The sequence below is a fragment of the Saccostrea cucullata genome, unplaced genomic scaffold (assembly GCF_032062105.1).
Source record: "Saccostrea cucullata isolate Sc308-1 unplaced genomic scaffold, CSIRO_AGI_Scuc_v1 ctg4785, whole genome shotgun sequence".
Classification (NCBI taxonomy): Eukaryota; Metazoa; Mollusca; class Bivalvia; order Ostreida; family Ostreidae; genus Saccostrea; species Saccostrea cuccullata.
The window spans coordinates 10,863-27,822 of record NW_026930805.1 but is presented as its reverse complement, the minus strand read 5'-3'; the positions used below and the strand labels follow the sequence as shown (position 1 = coordinate 27,822).

At 32.5% G+C, this 16,960-nt stretch overlaps 1 protein-coding gene across 1 annotated transcript in view; it reads right to left on the bottom strand.

The window, feature by feature from the left end:
• Positions 1-14,699, bottom strand: part of LOC134230163 (MAM domain-containing glycosylphosphatidylinositol anchor protein 1-like) — a gene marked incomplete at both ends in the record, with an annotated part of 28,735 nt that extends 14,036 nt beyond the window's left edge. Inside the window, 2 exons of the mRNA XM_062711939.1 lie at positions 14,247-14,306; positions 14,442-14,699. Of these exons, the coding sequence (XP_062567923.1) occupies positions 14,247-14,306; positions 14,442-14,699 (318 nt within the window). The remainder of the gene's footprint in view (positions 1-14,246; positions 14,307-14,441) is intronic.
• Positions 14,700-16,960: the final 2,261 nt, after the last annotated feature.

The following is a 16,960-nucleotide window of genomic DNA, read 5'->3' as shown; positions in this document are numbered from 1 at the left end:
ATCCTTGTGAGGCTCCGTTAGGGATATCAATTAAAATCTATTAATAACAATTGTAATTAAATATAATTATCCCCCTTGAGTGACCTCTCAAAGGACAGGTTGAAGGTTTAAGTTTGTTATCCCGTCTCCCTCCCGTTACTTACGCTCGGGACACGAGACAATAAACACTGTATAACCTCAACCTTGTCATATTCTAAAGGTCGGTATTGAAACTTTCACTTATTTTATATTTTTATCAAATATTTAGCATTCTTAGTTATGAATTCAGTTTTATTCTATATTAACAGTTAGAATTATCATTTATGAATTATAGTTAGGATACATATTTACTGTAAAAGATTAATTATTAGTCATCATATTATAAGGTATAAATTCCTTTAAAAAGTTAACTAAGTCAGGGAATAAATATCGTACTTCTTCGCATTATTATTAAAGTTAATTATACTGTTCTATTCCCTTCTACAATATTTTGTTCCATGTTATTTTGTTAAAATGATGTCACTTGTTAAATTGTATCAGACGCCATAACTTTTGTAATAATTTTAGCACCGGAAATGTAACCGGAAGTAAGTTTTCAATATGGCCGCCAATGTTTAATGGCGGACCACTGTATTGTATCTTTAGTATAAATTTAAGTACTTGATCATTTAATTCAATATAAATATTTCATGTTTTGTACATTAATATCAATCAATAGCATCTTGTAAATTAATTGATCTTTATTATGTTGTAATATACTTACTTACGCTCGGGACACGAGACAATAAACACTGTATAACCTCAACCTTGTCATATTTTAAAGGGCCAACAAGGAATATCCAAAGGGCCAAGGACAAAGGTGTACTAGCGTAAGGCAATCTGAGCTAATTCCCTGGCGGCAGAAAGTTACGCCGTAATACTGACCCGGTAATCTCATATGAGGCATATTTGCATTGCGGGATGTTGAAAGTCCGTTACCAATTTAAAATTAGATAAGCAAGATCTAACCAAATAGCCAAATATAATATTGAATTCTTAAATAAAGTTATATACGTATGGAATGAAATCGATTAATACTATAAATTGATTAGGTGTATTTACTAGTCTTGTTTGTTCAAGGCGGAATCAGACGACTTCTTATGTTTTATTTTTATAGTAAGATACTGTAAAAAAAAATAATGCGAGCTAATTTTCATAGTTTAGAATGTTAGAACTATTTCATCCGTTTCTACGATCAATGAAATTGTTTCCTAGAATTAATTTTGTCCGATTTACGTAGAAAACCCTATGATCCGAAAGTGCATGTACCATAAGTGCAGTATTTTTTTTAAAATTCATTAAAAGACTTATTTACATAAACATAATGGAAACATTGTACGAAATGAAATAAATCAGCGGATTGAGTTTAGGGACTTCATTTCATTAAATTGATTTATTTGAATTTTATTTTAACATTCAAGCAATGAGATGATGTTTTAATCCATAAATTGTACAATTATTTAATATATTTTGAATTAAATCTTTGATAACTTTGTTCAAACAAGTTAGGAACAAAAACCCGTAAATAAGTAGATGCGTTTCATTAGAACCAGGTAGTATTCGAGGTTACTAATTGACCCCAGGTGAGAAATCAGTACCGGTATGTTGACGGTGATCACACACACACGGGCCGCGGTGTCTGTTTGGGGAGACGGGGGAGGGGGTGGTTGACCGCACAGGAAGACAGTGTGCTGATTAGAGAGCTACACATACGTGTCAGTTCTCTAGTAAGGAAAGGTCTTCGATTTATTTTGATTTTTGGCTTCCCGATGTTTTGTATTTTCAGTTTATTTCCACGCCGGAAAGGTAAGCTGGGGTGCGTCGATTTACCCAAAAGAACCCAAAAGGACCCAAAAGGAACCCAAAAGGACCCAAAAGGAAATCAAAAGGACTAACATTAATATATTATGATACATTGAAAATGAATAATTTGAATTAATTTATGCATATTAATATTATAAGTTTACATAAAAGTTGGCAGAAACATACATTTATATTGTCGCAACTTTTCTCAAAGAAATAACATACAACTTTTCTAACACATCAAACACTAAACCTGGTCAGATATGCTTTGATTTCTTTTATAGCTGAAATTTAACAAAGTATTATTTTATTTCTCCTTCTGCATGTTTTACCATATCTTACTGTATGATATTTGATAAATGAAGAAATGTTTTATTTTATGACCATGTGGTATCGGGGATGGGTAGGGTGGGGGGGGGGGGTGGTCGGTGGGGGACTTACCCCCCCCACCCCAAACACACACATTACCCACAAAAAAAGTTTTAGTTTTAATAAAATATGAAATTGTCTATTATATATCCATTTATTCATTTTATTTCAAGTCCTTTTGGGTCATTCTTAATTTCCTTTTGGGTCCTTTTGGGTCGTTCTTAATTTCCTTTTGGGTCCTTTTGGGTTCCTTTTGGGTCCTTTTGGGTAAATCGACGCACCGGGTAAGCTGTTAAAAACATCATGTTTTCCCCTGTATACATTATTTTTAAGTTATCTAATGCCAGATAAAATTAATGAAAAACTTTAATTTTATAGTAGCAGCCATGGTGTGATAAATTGGGTAGAATATTTGGTTTACAGTCAACTCGTACACAAACCGTCTCGTACACAAACCGAGTCGTACACAAAAAGTCAACTCGTACACAAATCAAAAGTCAACTCGTACACAAATCAAAAGTCAACTCGTACACAAATCAAAAGTCAACTCGTACACAAACTGATGTCATTTGTACATAGTTCCCTATGTGATTTAATGTATAGTTTCCCTCAGTGTTAAAAATTGAGGAGTCAACTCGTACACAAAGGTTTTTTTTTTGTACATTTTAATCTATTTATGCCGCTGATTTTACCTATACCTTATGCGCAGATTGTTTTTTTTTCTTATTATAAGGTTTTTTGTTGCGTAAATCTTGGGCGTCAACTCCTACACATTCTTCGTTATTTAAATATATATTTATTTGATACATAAATGAGAAGTGCCGATTTTTTTTCATTCTGTAAATTTAATTGTAAATTAAAATATCTTATTAAACAACATAATCAGATCGATTCAATATAATTGAATTTGATTTAAACATCACCAGAAAATAATATCTGAATTTTATATGTGAATTTTACATTTTAGAATTAGTCTTCGGCTTTTATGCAAGTAATGTGTGGAAATAAATATAACTTGAAATAATTTAGGTAAGATTAAGAAATTTAGAAATTTTATGGCACCATAACGTATACCGTTATTCAATGCAGATAGTAAATACGATCGAAATACATCGTAAGATTTTTATGCCAATATGGTATATCATTGCATACAATTTAAAAAAAAAAACTTATCAAATTTAAAAAAAAAAAAATGTTTTTTTTTACTAGAGACAGTTTTACGGCAGGATAAACACTTCTCTCACACCATGGGGAAGATAAAGAAATGAAGAAATTGGGACCAAATTAGGAGCATTTTGTAATTAGCGTTTGTTGCAAATCAAAGAAACTGCCGCGCTTGTGTTAGTTTATAAACATGTATTCCCAATAAGGGAAGCCACGGTCGATTTCAAATGTTATAAAACCACTAAAGTATTCATGAAAAAATCTAAAAATTTAACACTTCTCCTTGTCCTTATTTCATTTTTCTAGATTATACATTATTTATATAAAAAATAATTCCTAACTATTGTAAATAAAACGTTGTGTACGAGTTGACTTCTGATTTGTATACGAGTTGACTTCTGATTTGTGTACGAGTTGACTTTTTGTGTACGACTCGGTTTGTGTACGAGACGGTTTGTGTACGAGTTGACTGGACACCGAATATTTTTATGCATTATATTTTATAATTTTGATTATTTTTTTATTAATTTAGACATATATCAGGGAATTTATAATTAGCTTTAAAAAATAAATTTAATATTTGAACGTATACGGCCAAAATCGTAGTTTAAATTATCTGGATCAATGTCTTATGTTTTATTATATTTCTAACATCAAGACTTTTAATAATTGTGCATACATGCAGATCAGAGGCGTAAACATAGTAATTTTCTACTGTTATCAGGCGATAAACAAGGAAAAACAGAATATTGCATGAAAAAAAGATACATATCAATATCCTGCTTATTATTTATTTATTTGCTTTTTGTGTACGCGAACATCGTAGCTTACCAAAAAATCCTACTCCGGTAACTCTGATTCATTTGAGAAAATCATATTAATAGTATTTAATTTTGACAAAATAAATCGTACAATTCGATAAATTAATAAAAAAATAGACCATAAGTTTTTCTGTACACTTTCTGTCATTCACACCATTTATGATCATGTCGCATATAAATCCTTCACGTTGATCTCCATACTCACAGAATTCTGCCTTTTTCTTAAGTTCAGATATGTAATCCATAATGGTTTTGTTGCCTCGTTTAGTGTTCAGAAATTCCTGTCTTTTAATGTTTCTGTAATTATGTACACCGTAATGTCTGTCAAACTTTCGAAAAACTGTGGTTAAATCATGTTTGTTTTCCGCCGGAACAGCCTGAATATACCCGCTTGTTGATCAGCTTCAACTTCCGGTGCCTATGTAAATGAATCGTAAATCTTGATCGCCTCACATCCCATGTTAGCTAGTAAAACTCCTACCTTGGTTTTCCCGGTTTATCATCAAGACCAAGCGCGTCAAGATGTATCAAAAATGAACGCTTATAAGCATCCCATTCCTGTGCCGTCGTGTTGGGGTCACTAGGGTTAAATTCTGGCAAAGTTCTAAGCGACTGTGTAGACATGACGTTCCGGTTTCACGTTAAAATAAAGATCCCCAAATTTTCATGGACTTGATTTCGCTATTATCAAGCGTCGATGACTTTCTCTTTAGGCGATATCCCCAGCTTTCTGACACCATGTAATAGATGTCACAACCATGCAGCCAAGCTGATTACTAATTTATTATCTCCCCAACCAGAAGAGTTCGACAACATAAAAAATTAGATAATTCGTACAAAAGACAATTCTATTACAGTATGTTTTAGTATGAAAAAGGTAACTGTTCATTGGTCTTGAGTGCAAAGTACATGTATTTATAACTTTCCACCGCAAGTGGTGGCGTCTCCATATATACAATAAACGGGAAAAAAGAACAAAATTATTCTTAAAACTCATCAATATTATGTTATATTAAGTTTAACTACTCGTACATGTACAATATACTCATAGTTCAAATGTTATCCACGGAAGCTTGCGTGGGTTATGTATTTTTTTCTGCAATAGCTGCGACCGTTAATTCCAGTAATAACAAACAAAGAAATTTTATTGTTAATATTTATATTTGTTTAAATAAGCATTAAAAGTAGTGTAAACCTATAGGCTTTGAGACAATTATTTTAATCAAGAAAATAAAATAAGTTTATTAAAATGTACCCATGATAGAGTGCACTGACCCCTAATTCAAGAAGGATACATGTACAGAAGTGTAAGACTTTTCCGTAAAAGTAAACAAACAAGTTAATCGGATTAAAGACTATATAACATACCAGAATGTTTATCTATCTTCGGACATCAAGCCCGGAACAATAACTGAACATTATTAAAGTTTATATTAAAGTTATACTTACTTTTGCCAAATACAAGGACACTGATCACCAGTTTACAAAAACTGATGTTTAGATTATAAATTGTTTTGTCAGAATTCCAGGATTTAGACCCATTTATTGAATAACTTGTTTATCGTATATGCAAATGACTATTATGTTGTACATTATAAATACTATCTACGGCGATCTTCGAGATATTCTTAGCTCTAGCTCACTCTCTCGCTCTCATCTGGGCCGCACTTCTCAGAGCGGGGCTTTTCGGAGCAACGTACGTTCTTAGAGGGAGAGACACTATACGATCACGAGCCATTTTATCTTAAGTTTGCTCTTAACCACTATACGATCATTGTTTGTATTCCTTGATAATTTCAAAACTGTTAAATAAATTAAAAAAAATAGACATTTTCCGTGTCATTGGTTCACAGTAGGATTAAAAAGGTTAATTATTGTATTAATGATGCGAATGTCTTTATACGTTTCATAAATGAAACAGCCACTGATCAAGAAAGCTGTACAGGCAACATGCCCAATGTAGCTCATGCAGTGATTAACGCAATGGTTTTCCTAAGAAATAAAGGAGAAAATATTCAGTGGATGTAAATATTTAAGACACAAAAAATATATACGTTTTTATATAAATTAAAACTTTATCGTTTTATGATGAGTAGCATAAAATTTTAAATGAATGCAAAATGTTTTGCGAAACATCCTGATATTTGCTCTGGTGAATAATTTATCCCCCCATGTAAACGTTTATAACTTATCATGCTTATAGGTTCTATTAGATATTGATGGCATTAATCAGGCAAGATTTTTGAAAAGCTATTACTTGTTAAATGACGGTCCAAAAATTTCGCAATGAGAGTAATAAAGCCCTTGGCAGGAGAGAAAGGAATACAAATTCTGTCTATTGCTACCTCATTACTAATGTGAGCCAGACACAGGACATTAAAGGAATGAATTACTGTAAATAGGAATCCAGTTATACTGTTTAACCTGGGTTGGGACATTTTACGCTACATAAACCCCGAAACCTTCAGATTGTTCATATTTTGAACGTAAAGTCAAGAGGATTGATACGATTTTGACGCAAGTCATTGTGACGTAGGCATTCCAGATAATACAATTTATATTAATTTTTTTATCCAATCAAATGACGCATTACAACCAAAATTAAATTATTTAGCTATAAATAACACGACGTCGTCTGATCCCCGTAAATCAGGAATTCCAAGGGACACAAATTTCCAAATGAAAAGAGTAAAATTCCTACATCAATATGTAAATAATATTTTCAATAATTCTAGTAAGAAGATTGTAGAAACAGGCAGAGAAATTCCAAAGATCTGATTTTCAACACGACACTCTAGTATGCTTCGAAAATAATCTTTTTGTAAGGCAAGCACTAGGTGGTTTCGTTCTCATATACTGCTACTACAAAGCAAAGTTGAGATGTGGGAAAAAAATATTTGCCATGAACTCAGAAAAGTGACGAGAAGTTTTGTTTTCAGATAATATTTTTTTTATGTGATGTTCTTCAAGTAAACAATATAGTGAGAGTTTTGCCCCAACACCCCCCACCACCCTCCAAAAAGATAACGAAGATAAATATATGTGCAAGGTGATTTACTGAGCAAAAGATAGATGGTAAAAAAGGCATAGTGTGTCCTGTATTTTTTTTTCACTTTATATTACTCTCAGCTCTTACTATTAAGTTTTTAAGTACTGTCACGTTTAAAAAAAACCCTAAGGCTATGCATGAAATTTCAGTTCGTGCTCTTTTAAAAAAGACCAAAAACTGAGAAAATAGTGGTCTAGTAATGAAAATCTACACTCGCGTACATAGAATTACTACATGTACCGGAAACAATTCCTTCATTTATTTTTAGAGTACTGAAAGATATACACCAAGTGCAAATCACAGTACCGACCGGACACAACCTAACACCAGAGTAAACCCGAAGTAGACCCGGAAAAAAAGTGTAAATTTTACACTTTAATTTGTATAAATTTACAGATGAAATTGTAAAATTTACAGATTTAAGTAATAATTTTACAGATAATAATGTGTAGAGTTTACACTTTAAAATGTAAATTTAACACTTTAAAGTGAAAAATATACAGATTTATATGTCAATTTTACAGATTTAAGTGTAGAATTTACAGATTGAACTGTGAATTTTACACTTTAATTTGTAAATTTTACACTTTAATTTGTAAATTTACATATTAAATTGTAAATTTTACAGTTTAAAGTGTAAATTGTACACTTAAAGTTTAAAATTTACAGATTAATGTGTAAAGTTTACAGATAAAAGTGTACATTTTACAGATCAAAGTGTAAAATTTACAGATTTAACGAGGCCCGATCTAGTTGAAGATAACGAAAACGGAATGATAAAAAATTTTAATTCTTGGAAATTTACTTGCATGTTTTATGCTTAGAAAAATTAAAATGAAGTTTTGTTACCTTGCCTTTATTGTAGTGAAATAGGGGCACTTTCAAGATATGGACCATTTATCGTGTTTACATACACAATTACATAATAAAACTGTTCAATAAACAAAGAAATTTACAAATAAAAAAAAAATATATGATGAAATTCTTTGTTTATCACATATATCATAAAATTTCCATTCTTCTTATAAAAAAAGAATAGAAAATTGGAGGTAGCCTTTATTGCAGTGAAAAGGGGGCATATCAAAATACAAAATTAGGATTTATTTTATCCAGCTAGATATGAAATAAGTCGCTATGGGTTTACTTAACATCAACAAACGATTGCAGTACTGTATTTGTTTCTAAAAAATAAATAATTCTTCCATTTTGAAATAATTTTTCCTCTCCATGCTTTATTTTTTTCTTAACATGCGACGTTGTTTTTTGTGGAAAAAAGGGGTAGAGGGAGGGGGGGGGGTAAAGGCGACAAAATTGCGATTTTTACTAATATCATGTAATATATAGAAAAAAAATATTTCGGGGGTTCAATTTAAATGATTTATAGACTTATTTTATTTTTCAAAACTGAAGATAATCCATGCATATTTAGGTCCGCAATAAAAAGAGTGTGTATAAACACTTCAACATGTTCAAAAAGAAAGACTAAAATCGTTTACTTTTAGTTGCAGTGTTTGTTTTTTTTTAAACTCCCAAATTGAAATTAAACAGGATAAAATTAATGAGTCTGTATCAAAAAAACTGATCCCACAAAATTAATTATGTTCCAAAGTTGTTTATTATTTTAGATATTTCAAAAAAATAATGATAGAAATACCAGCTTTCAATGCACAGTCTATAAAGCTAACAGGTAAGCAATATCAGCGAAACATTTTAGCGCAATTTGACGTCATTTTAATTGTGACGTTATTATGTTCAATTGTGTCGTGCCTGAGTCGACGCTGCGAAAACGTATGCGCAGATCAAGTAGATCGGGCCCCGTTAAGTACTATTAATTTACAGATTAATTTGTAAATTTTTACACTTTAAAGTATAAATTTTACACTATAAAGTGTTAACAGATTAAAGTGTAGAAATTAAAAAAAAAACATGAAGTGTCAAGTGGAACTAATACGCTTCCAAACAAACAACAGATTTTCAATTTGTGAGATTTCACAAAATTTCTTGCAGTGTCATTGAAATCCTCACATTAAACCCAAGTGGTCGAGGGTTCCCCCACAAAGTGAACGAGGTATTCTAAATTAGGACCAGAAAATCTTGGACTAAAATGAGTTTAACCTTGTGGAGAAAGGTCGAAGAATAAACACCTGGGGCTCGTTTCTCAAAAAGGCCTACGACCAAGTGTAAGCTTAGTCCGGACTAATTCAGTGACTAAACCCGGAAGTCGGATCAAGTTGCGTTTCACAAAAAGGCGGAGACTTAGTCGAGACTAAATTTTGGTTTAAATCTAGGCCTGCTCATGAGTAGGCGTAAGTTCTTAGTCAGTACACAACTTGGGAAAAGGGCAATTGTTTTAATTATAAAGGGTTAAAAAATATTTATTTATACTTATGCGATACAGTACCTATTCATATACATGTGCATAATTATATGACATGCAAAAAATCATGAAAACAACATAGACATGTAATAATATGTAGACAAGTAGAGATGCAAACTTTTTTCCGCAAAAGGTGGGATGAACTAAAAATTTGTAATTAATAATTTTGAATTCTAGTTGGGTAGAAATAGATGAAGCGTCAGATTTTATTTTCTAAAAGTGTAGGCACGCGTTGTGGGATGGGGGGGGGGGGGGGGGGGGGGCTGCAACCCTCCCAATTTTTTTATTGCAGTAATGTGTTTTCTGTGTAAAAAGGTGTATAATTTACACTTGTAGATGTAGAGGGGGAGGGAAGCAGTGTCCAAAATTATAATAAAAGATTTACTCAATCATTTTTAGTGTGGCTGTGGGTGCCTAACCCGACCCCAATCTAGCTGCGCCTTTTTCAAGATTTCTGAATCCGCTACTATGTTAATGCTTTAAACTTGAAAATACAGATGGGTTTGCATAATAGATGCTGATTGAAAGACGGTGAAATGGGAAAATATGCAAAGCGTGCTCGTACTTCCTGTGGTTTACATCCTTTATTTAGGTTCAAGTGTGATATTATTTTGATCCGCCACATGTCATTGTACATAGTGTCTAAACCAAATAAAATGCGATCTGCGCATGCTTAGTACCTAGTGGAGCGGTCTTAGTTCTGGGCCCATTCTTACGCCGCTTTCTGAAACGCGATTTAGGCCCGTCTAAATTTTGGCGTAACTATTTTAGTCGGACTAACTTAGGCCAATATCTACGACTTTCTGAGAAACGAGCCCCTGTTGATGAAATGTCATTGAGATGGACACAGCTGTCCTGGTAACGGATGTGTTGCCGTATCGTGGGCCGTGGACGAGGCAACCCAGTTGGTGTAGGATAGAGATCCGACGGATGGACGGATGATTCCGTCTATGTGGATGACACAGAATGTGACTCCTGAGAAGTGGATTTTTTTATACTCTGGCAGAGCAGAGTCAGTCATTGTTTGGTTAGAATTAGGCTCAACGTGTTTCTGGTTCATGCTAGAAGTCTGAACCGCTTGGTCCTTGTAGATTGAACGTGCAATCTGAAAATAGTTTCTAGGCGTAGGTGCGTACATATGCAAACGTTTTTCTGTTTATGTGGATCGGTTTATCTAAGGTCCTCAGGGTACAAAAATTCAAAGAGTGTAATCAAATGTGCTGAAACGGTCTCCTTGACATGTACACTATGCATGTATAATAGCATTATGGAGAACATTGATAAATTTTCCAAACTTCAAATGTACATTGGACGTAAATTTATTATTGATTTCCTTGATTTCTCCGCTTTCGGAATTCTTCCCGAGAAATACTTAGTTATTAAACAGCGGGCTGTTACGCATTTTTTTCTTTTTTTTACGCGAAAACAAAAACAGAAGAGGAATAAAAGGTGTTGAATTGATTTTCAATTTCAATGTTTCGAATGGCGTACCAGTGAACCTGACGAAAGTATCTGAACAAAATACTTTTCATATTCATGCGTTATATACTTTGAAATTATATTTGTTATTTCTCATGTTATGCTAAATCGTATTTTAGATGTTTGACAAACACATGAATTATGCTATCTCATCTATAAATTAACCTTCTGTACACGTAATGTGTATAGATTTCATTTATTGAACATGTAGTTACACATTGAAATTTCGTGATAAATATTCATCAGGCATTTTCTACATAAAATTGATTATATCAGATCTTTATTACGCTCAGAATTATTGGTCGAGTATGATTTTAATCAGTATGAAAAAAAATATAAAATGACCAAATTAACTAGAAAGTCCGCTATTGCAAGCAATAGCGTATGTCGCCCAGAACTGGACAAGACTTTCAATTTTTCATCACTAAAACAGTACCCATAAGCTAAGCTTGGACAACCATAAACTTCTATTAGTCCTTTCAGTACTTTAAAAAGCAAAGTAAAATTTTTTTCACTTTTCCTCTGTTTCCATGGCAACTATTGATAATTTGCAATTTTTAAATGCAACACACACAATTACATATACTTATCATTAAATCAAATAAGATTCACGACGAATGTCAAAGGGACCAGAAAAAACACTCTCGAACAAAATTCGTCGCTTTTCGCAGATTTCCATGTCTACGGTAGCCATTTAAAAATTGAATGACCACACAACACAAAGTCCTTTGAGGAAAGTTTCAAGAAGGTTGTCCCAACCATCTCCGAAAAACAGCCCGCATAACAAAAACATGCCTACAATCGCAATATGTCGGCCCCGACTTCGTTTGGGGCGACATAAATAATAAGAATTGTTCTCCCGATAAGAATATACACGTATAAGTGTATCCCCGGCCCTCCCCGCCACTTCATATACACACATTGATGAAATATAAAATTATTTTTGAACAGAAAAATTTCTAATTGTTTAAATATAGATATATACAGGAAAATTCAAGATCCCAAATAAGATCAATACACTGTAACTGTAAACTCTAATTTTTACACTACATTTTAAGAAGATCAATCATATTGGTGTGAATTTTGAATAATTCAAAGGAACATGTAAATTAGGATCATATAGATAAAATGATCGAATGAGCTAGGGCACATTCATATTCTTGTAATGCACCTGAGATGGTGAAATAATACAATTTATTATACCTCATTATAAATATGCTACACAACGCGTTATCTGATTGGTTCTAGGTTATCACGTGATCGGGCCGTAAAACTTCATATTTGCCGTCGTCGGCACGCTTTTCTTCATATTCCCCCTCTTCGGAACACCAAGTGAATTTTCCCGCAATATAGTTCTCGTTCGTTAAAGGAAAACTCCCGAGAGTCGTAAACGTCACAATAGCCTGGTTTACGTCACAAAACTGATGACAATGTGTTGACACAAGGGTTTTATAGTAACTTTAAGTTAACAATGAAAGTGAATTTGAGAGCGGTGCCGAATTTGAAAGTTTATGTTTATTTCAAAGGTTTTGCTTGTTTCGGTATAATAAACAATTCATTGCATGAATGTTCGGGAAACATGAAAAATTATTCAGCCAAGAAATATCATATTCCCCTCGGGCGAAGCCCTCGGGGAATATTATTTTTCTTGGCTGAATAAGTCTTCATATTTGCCTCACTATCGTGCAATAAATGTATATTGTCAGCTTTTTTTTTCTTTTCTCCTCCCTTTTCAGTAAAAATTGTAATAACAATTACTACATGTATCTTCTTTTTTCATTTTCGCTTTGACTGATATATTTACCCAATTTATATTTATCTATAGACTTTGAATATAAAAAAGCTAAATAAAATACATGGGTAAATAAACATGTAACATTCTATCTGCAGAATTATAATATATAAATTAATGTATCAACTGCTTATATTAATAAAAAGAAAAAAATAAATGAAGATAATATACAAAACGGAGAATTAAAATAACTAAATATAAAATAATTTCTCAATTAGTGTAATAGATTTACACCGAACATTAACATTGCTTGTAAGTTCAGTGTTTGGATTTATGTCAAATAACATCAACATCCCATTCGACAGATTAATATGCCATTTTTGGTCGACGCGCCGATTAGTTAATCGCTAATCGTGATTGACAGCTCTGTAAAGCAATGCCGAAAGCGCGTTCGAATCCTGGGACCGCTACTGAATTTGGGTCGCTCTCTGGGTCCGCTTCGGGTTCGCTCGGGGTCCTGCGCTTTGGGTTCGCTTCGGGTTTGCTCGGGATCAGCCCTAGGGGAATCCGAGCGAACCCAAGGAGCGAACATGGTGTGCTCTTTGGGTTCGCTTTCTGTTAGGTTGTGTTCGGTCGGTACTGTACCTTTAATTTTAATTTTATTCAATGCACATGTCCGCACATACATTATTGTGTACTTAGATGTATCAGCTAGAAATTTTCATACCAATACTTTTCTCAACTGTGTTGTAATCGGTAACCCCAAAGAAATCCATTTTTTTTCTAGAAAAGATTTTTATGATAATGAAAGTACTATTCGGTAACGTACATTACAAATCACTAAATATTAATTGTCTCATGTTTGATTTGAATTCACTTGATAAACGGGTGTTTATAGCAATTTTGAAATTTTAGGCAATCCATCGACTGACGTAAGTATATAAAAAAGGGGAGCAACTATTCTTTCGCCATGCACTCGGCACTTTGAAGTGAAAGTTGAGGGTCTTTCACATTGGGCTTTAAAAACAGACACCCTGTATCACGGCAAGTGTTGGCAATATAAAGAACCCTCACTGCTCGTAAAGGTCAACATTTGAAGCCGATCACCGACACACAGTTACGTCTTCATATGTGTGAAAAATTCTCGAGATACAAGTCTCACCGGTTTATGGTGACGTCTTTATTTGAGTGAAAAATTCGCAAAAGGGACGTAAAGCAACATACAATCAATCATTCAATCAATTATCGATTTTATTTATAAACATTTCGTTTTGATAGCAGAAGTTTTTTGTGTATTTTTAACTTATTAGATTGAGTTTTCCTTTAAACTTTCATTTGAAAAGACAGATTAAAAGCCATGTAAGTTTTACGTGTTTTTTTTTTATTTTTTAGATTATTGCGATTATAATGCAAACTAGATATACGTACATGTACTTTTCATTAAACACTGGTTGCGAGATCTGTCAAAATGTTTATCATCACCACATCTCGAATCCTGAGAAAATATACAAAAATTCATGAACGTAAACACAAAGTAACATTTGGGAAAAATAGATCGATTGCTAAATGATTTTCAACTATTAAAATTTTATAGCACAGCTTTTATAATAGATATATTTTGTAAAAGTATAATTACCATTTTGTATCTTTTACAGGTTTCTTTGTAGTCGTCTGTAGATGTAGACGTAAGATTTAAGGATTTTACAAGTCTACAGTACTTTTCTTCGTCAGAATCACAGATGTCCACAGCCAAGCATTTCGGATTTTCTGCACATTTGTTGGAACATGTTGCCATCATAGAGTATGAAAAGGTTGTTATTGTCTCGAAAACATACATATCAAATGTTTTAGGAACACTTCCAAAATAAGACAGAGAATGACAGTTGTCTGCATTCAAAAAGATAATGCAAGAGAACAGAAAATATAGAAATATTGCCTCTACCAGGAATGACATAGCGAAGGTTTCCTAAATGACTGATAGTGAGAAATGTCTGCATGATTTTATATGAAATATAATGGCTGTTTTATTATTCATTATTTATTGATTTCGTTCTTTTATTATCTTGAAAATAAAATATTGGTAGAAAATAATGCAGAAATAAAATCAATATCTTTGCTTAAACTTCAGTGCAATTTGAATGGTACCTCCAAGTTGGCATGTTATTCTGAAAAACAATTCCAAAAAGTAGTTGAAATAACAGTTTTCTATATATTTTGTTCCTGCGGGTTCAGCCTTTAAAGGTAGCAAATTAATGTTTGCTTTTTAAACTTCTGCACTGATTATCTATAAAGAAATTATTTACATGTACAGGGTATGTTTGTTTTTTAAACATACCTCTCTATAGGGTTTCATCCCGAAACTAATTCACAAATGTTTGTAAATGCCATTACTTTCAGTATTCGTGCAGCGCAGTGGCCAGCGTGTGTGTCTCAAAGGGAATGATACTCAGGATCTATTTTTGCTAGTTGTGCAATTTATTTTAATCGGAATCAATTATAACATGTCTCATTTTGAATCTTTATTTCCTGAATTCAAAATCAGCAGATATTAATTTTGTGTTCCGGATGTAATTACAGTTCTCTTTTATGGGACGTGATTCAAGGAAATAATAAAGGTTAAATACTTCATATTAGATAAAATTCTTTTTCAACAACCTTTTATATGTATCTTTAATCATTTGATATATGTTATAAAGAATAGAATGAAAAATTCAATAAATAATTAATTCTTTTCAAAGCAAATGCAATGTATCATATTTGAAATTAACACTGTTAGTAAACGAAATTATAGGTGTACATGTAATCAAGTATGTAATCAAGTATTCCTTTTATTAAAGGAAAAGTCGGTATGGAAGCATAAAGTTAGCTTCATAAAATTTCATAGCAAGGGATACGCAGTACAGTTAAGGCAACACGTGAAAGAATATGGTAATGAGGTCATTATGAGGTTGTACGTCATTACAGTCGCTCCGCCCTGATTGATCCATATAAAGAAATAGAGCTCAAGAAAAATATTTACCGATATTTGCAAGATTTGTAACAAAAAGGCAATATTTTCATGCTAAAAAAAATTATCAGTGATTTTCTCTTACATAAAATAGCATTTCTATAAAAAAAATTCTCTTTTAAATGTAACGTTTGGCTGCATACGGCTTCAACCAAGCGCTTGCACTCGATGACACGGAATGTTGGTTTCATAGGAAAACATGGCGACATCAGCTGAGATATGAAATGGATTAAATGCAATTACCAGGCAATCTTTAAACAGAATAGGGATAAATTAATCCCTTACATGGCAAAGATTTTAAACATTTCTAGGCAAAATGACATAAAGAGTTTTAATGCAATTTTTTTTTAGTATTTCTTGAAACTTTCGTATATTCCAATGTTTATATATTCTGTAAGCAGGTATTATATACTTGTATACTTTTTGCAAATTGTTATAAAATATCATTTCAGTAGCTATGGCAACGAAATACATCATAATCATCCTGGAATTTCTATTTATTTAAGAATGAGGTTCATTAAAGTTTTTTTTGGCTTAGTTAAATATATCAAACATGTTTAATTGTTGTTTGGAAAATTATGAGCATGTTGTAATTTTTTACAAACCAATTTTAAGTATTTCAGGGGATGAGGTGGGGTTGAGAGGTAATCACAAGAATTTAGCATTTTTACATATTACGTGTTACCCCTGTATTCAGTTCGATAATGGCAAAATCGCTCAAATAGTGCGCAAAGTTCAACTCAAGCTAGCAGACAACTGGTACAACTAATTAAATAAACTTCTGTATATTTTTTTATCGTAATCATTTTCTCTTTCCAACGGTGCAAAATTTATTCTGATAATTGCAGTATTCATAAAGTTATTAATGTTTTATCACAGTTTACTCGTTTTTCAAGTCAGATGCTTTGAAATGCGTAAATGCTATGTAGGGGGTTAAGAGACAAGGAATTGTTTATCCCTTTTATGAGAATACTAGGACATTATTTCGGAAAATAATGGAGAAATGAGGCGATCTGATACTGATTCATAGCAGGTACATGTATGTATGCACATGTAGGTACAATATGTAGACAAGCTTTTATTAACATCAAAGAAAAAAAAAGACAAGTGTGTGCATGTTTATTTAGATGTATTATCACAG